At 58.7% G+C, this 3,093-nt stretch overlaps 1 protein-coding gene across 1 annotated transcript; it reads right to left on the bottom strand.

Moving 5' to 3' along the window:
* Positions 1-1,694: 1,694 nt before the first annotated feature.
* On the bottom strand, positions 1,695-2,484 carry NPPC (natriuretic peptide C). Its single transcript, XM_003784861.1, has 2 exons — positions 2,395-2,484; positions 1,695-1,961 (listed from the first exon to the last, which is right to left on the bottom strand). The coding sequence occupies exons 1-2, from the start codon at positions 2,482-2,484 to the stop codon at positions 1,695-1,697; spliced, it is 357 nt and encodes a 118-aa protein (XP_003784909.1).
* Between the last annotated feature and the right edge of the window lie 609 nt (positions 2,485-3,093).

Raw genomic sequence — 3,093 nt, 5'->3', positions numbered from 1 at the left:
GGCTGCAGAGATAAGAAAGGGTTAGTTAACACCTAAGGCAGATGGCAGAGAGGGTTAGGGCCTGCAAGTTCCCCTGATCATTGAAAAATATTTCTGGGGGTGCTGTGGTCCTGGATTGCTTTAGGCCAGCACTTGGTGCTGAAGTTTTCATGAGTTTCCTTTTTTTTTTTTTTTTTTGAGACAGAGCCTCAAGCTGTCCCCCCGGGTAGAGTGCCATGGCATTACAGCTCACAGCAACCTCCAACTGCTGGGCTCAAGCGAGTCTCCTGCCTCCGCCTCCCAAGTAGCTGGGACTACAGGTGCCCGCCACAACGCCCGGCTATTTTTTGGTTGCAGCCGTCATTGTTGTTTGGCGGGTCCAGGCTGGGGATTCGAACCCGCCACCTTAGGTGTACGTGGCTGGCGCCTTAGCCGGTTGAGCTATAGGCGCCGAGCCGTTTTCATGAGTTTCTGTGGGGAGGTGAATAGGTTCACAAAAAACTACACCTCAGGTGAAAAAGTATTCTGTATTATAAAAAAGATTTAGGCAATGCTCTGGAATGGCGCCATTGTTTCCCACCAGGAAAGACTAGACACTGAGGGCTTTTTGGGTGGAGCAATAGATAGGGTACGGTACATGCAGTGATAGCAGGCTGGAGGCAAGGCTAGAAAGTGGCAGAGCTGATCCCCACGCATTTGAATGTCAGTGTTGGAGTGAGGATGTTGCTCTTCTGTGGGCACTGGCAGTTGACAAGAGCAGAGAGGAGGGAAAAAGAGGTCAGGATCTTTGTAGCAGCAAACTGCCTCCATACAGACTACAGGGAAGATCTCCAGCCCTAGGGGAGGGTGAAGAGGCCACACCAGAAACAGGGTGCTCAGAGCACAAGTTAGGTGTGGGAGAGGGTTGGTAGGAACTTTGTGTGGGACATGTTAAATTTGTGGTTGGGGCAAAGAAGATTTATTTTAGTTTTTTCCTTTCTTTGTCCTGAAATAGTGCCACCAACACTGAGGCTTGCCACAGGGCTGCAGCAGCATCAGGACCCTGGACAGACCAGTTTGCCTAAGGCCAGGCTTAGAGAAGGGGTAAGAATCAGAATGCCTCAAGTAGAAGAGCTCCCTGACAGTGCAGTGGGACAGAGAGCTGCCCTCTCTACTGTGCAGGAGCAGGCATCTCTCCCTCTGGCCCCTTCAGGAGCAACAGGTCCAGGAAGCCACCCTGATGGGCTTGGCTACATACTCCTGCCACTGTGCCATTAAAATGGTGGCTGGCAGGTAAACTTGTGTGTGTGTATTGCCTTTCCTCCTCTGCTCCCACAAGTCTATGGTTTCCCCTCAGTCCATCCCTGCCGAGTTGATGAGCTGGGACCAATTCTGCTAGTTTGGCTACAGGGCAAGGGTGAGTGGGACTCCATCAAGTCTATTTCTGCTTCTCTGGGGAAGCCAGGTGAGTTCATCCTGGAGAATCATTTTTGACCTTGCCAAAGTTCGCTAACCACTTTATCCTTCATTTTCTTCATCTATAAAATGGGATGATGCATGGGGTGGCGAGCAAGTGCCTAGGGCATATTCGATTAACCCAAGATCGCCTGGCTTCCCTCCAAAGGCCGGCTGGGCGGCGCAGGGGGCAAGGGTCCCAGGGCCAGGGGCTAAAGTTTGGCGCGCGGGAGCGCCCGCGGCCGGGGCTGGAGGTACTCACTGCCGCCAGGGGTCGCCGACTAACATCCCAGGCCGCTCAGGGAGCCGATCCGGTCCAGCTTGAGGCCAAAGCAGCCGTTGGACGTGCCCTTCTTTCTTTTGTTTTTGCGCGCCTTGGGGTGCTCCTGCGGAGGGCGGGCCCGCGCCGCTGGCGACTTAGGGTCCGCGCGCAGATCCCGGAGCAGTCGCGACCGGTCGCCCTCGGGGTTGGTGCCACTGCTCCCAGGAGTCTTGTCACCCTTCTTCTGAGACTCGGCCACCTCCTCTCCTGGCGGGGTTCGTGGGACCTGTCCAAGAAAAGAGTGGACAGGTGAAGGGACGCCCAGCTGCAGCGCGGGGGACTTTGCGGAGCCCCTGATGTTGTAGCCCAGACGCGCTGCGAATCCTGAGTGTGCCGCACCAATGCCCCGCGTCCACCTGCCACGCGATTGCCGTCGTCTATTTCTTCTGGGACACTCTTGCCCTCCCCTCCTTTGCCTCTTGCCCAGCTGGTCCCAGGTAGGGGGGCTGCGCATGTGTCGACGTTCTTCCAAGGCTGGGAGGGTAGACCCCTACAGTCTGGGCTTCAGGGGCTCTCTGGCCCTCATCTGGGCACATCTTGGGGAGCAGGGGGGAGGGCCTCTTTCCCGCCCTCTCTTCACCCTCCTACACGCTTCAACCTCCCAGGTCCCCAGCTTCCCACGTCCCTCACAGGCCCAGCGACCCCGCGATAGCACCCACCTTTGGCGATGCCCCGGGCTTGGCTTCGGAGGGCCAGAGCGAGAGTAGCGTGAGCAGCAGGGCGCAGGCCAGCAGCTGGGAGAGGTGCATGGTGCCTGTGGGGTCTAGGGGCGCAGACTGGCTGCAGCTAGGGTGCGCGGGGCCGGCGGGCAGAGGGGCCGGCAGTGCGGAGCGGGCTGGCGGGGCTGCAGGACGATCGCGAGTCCCAGTGCTGCGCGGCGCCGGCTGGGTGCGCTCTGAGCCCGTGACTCTGCTCGCGCCTTTATAATCCAACCTGCCGCTGATGTCATCCTCCCGCCCACCCGGCCGCTGGGGCCAATGGCACAACGCACGCGGCCGCGCGGAGGGCCGGGAGGGTCCCCTCGCGGCCCCCACCCTCGTCCCACCCCCGAGGGATCCCGCAGCTCAGCGGGTTTGCTCTGGGCTTCACTCGGAGCTGCAAAGTGGCGTGCGCCAGGGAAGTCTGTTTGCAACTGGCTCGCGCCCTGTCATGCCAAGCGTCGGCGCGCTCAGTGCTTAGGGTATCCGCTGGGTCCTCACCACATGCGCTCTACCTGGACCTCATTGCAGGTGCAAAGACAGGCTCAGAGGAATTAAATCACTTCTCCAAAGTCACACAGCCAAAAAGTTGGCGCTGCCCTACACCACGCAGATCTGCCTTGCTGCCCAACTCCTCCCCGCACCTGGCATTGAGACTCC

The sequence above is a fragment of the Otolemur garnettii genome, unplaced genomic scaffold (assembly GCF_000181295.1).
Source record: "Otolemur garnettii isolate 467f Iridium unplaced genomic scaffold, OtoGar3 scaffold00013, whole genome shotgun sequence".
NCBI lineage: Eukaryota > Metazoa > Chordata > Mammalia > Primates > Galagidae > Otolemur > Otolemur garnettii.
The sequence above is the reverse complement of the archived record's forward strand: the minus strand, read 5'-3'. Positions and strand labels throughout refer to the sequence as shown.

Coding starts and splice junctions, on each gene's coding strand:
- NPPC (XM_003784861.1), bottom strand. CDS start 2,484: ATGCACCTCTCCCAGCTGCTGGCCTGCGCCCTGCTGCTCACGCTACTC. Junction 1,962..2,394: donor AGCCCGGGGCATCGCCAAAG/GTGGGTGCTATC, acceptor TTTCTTGGACAG/GTCCCACGAACCCCGCCAGG.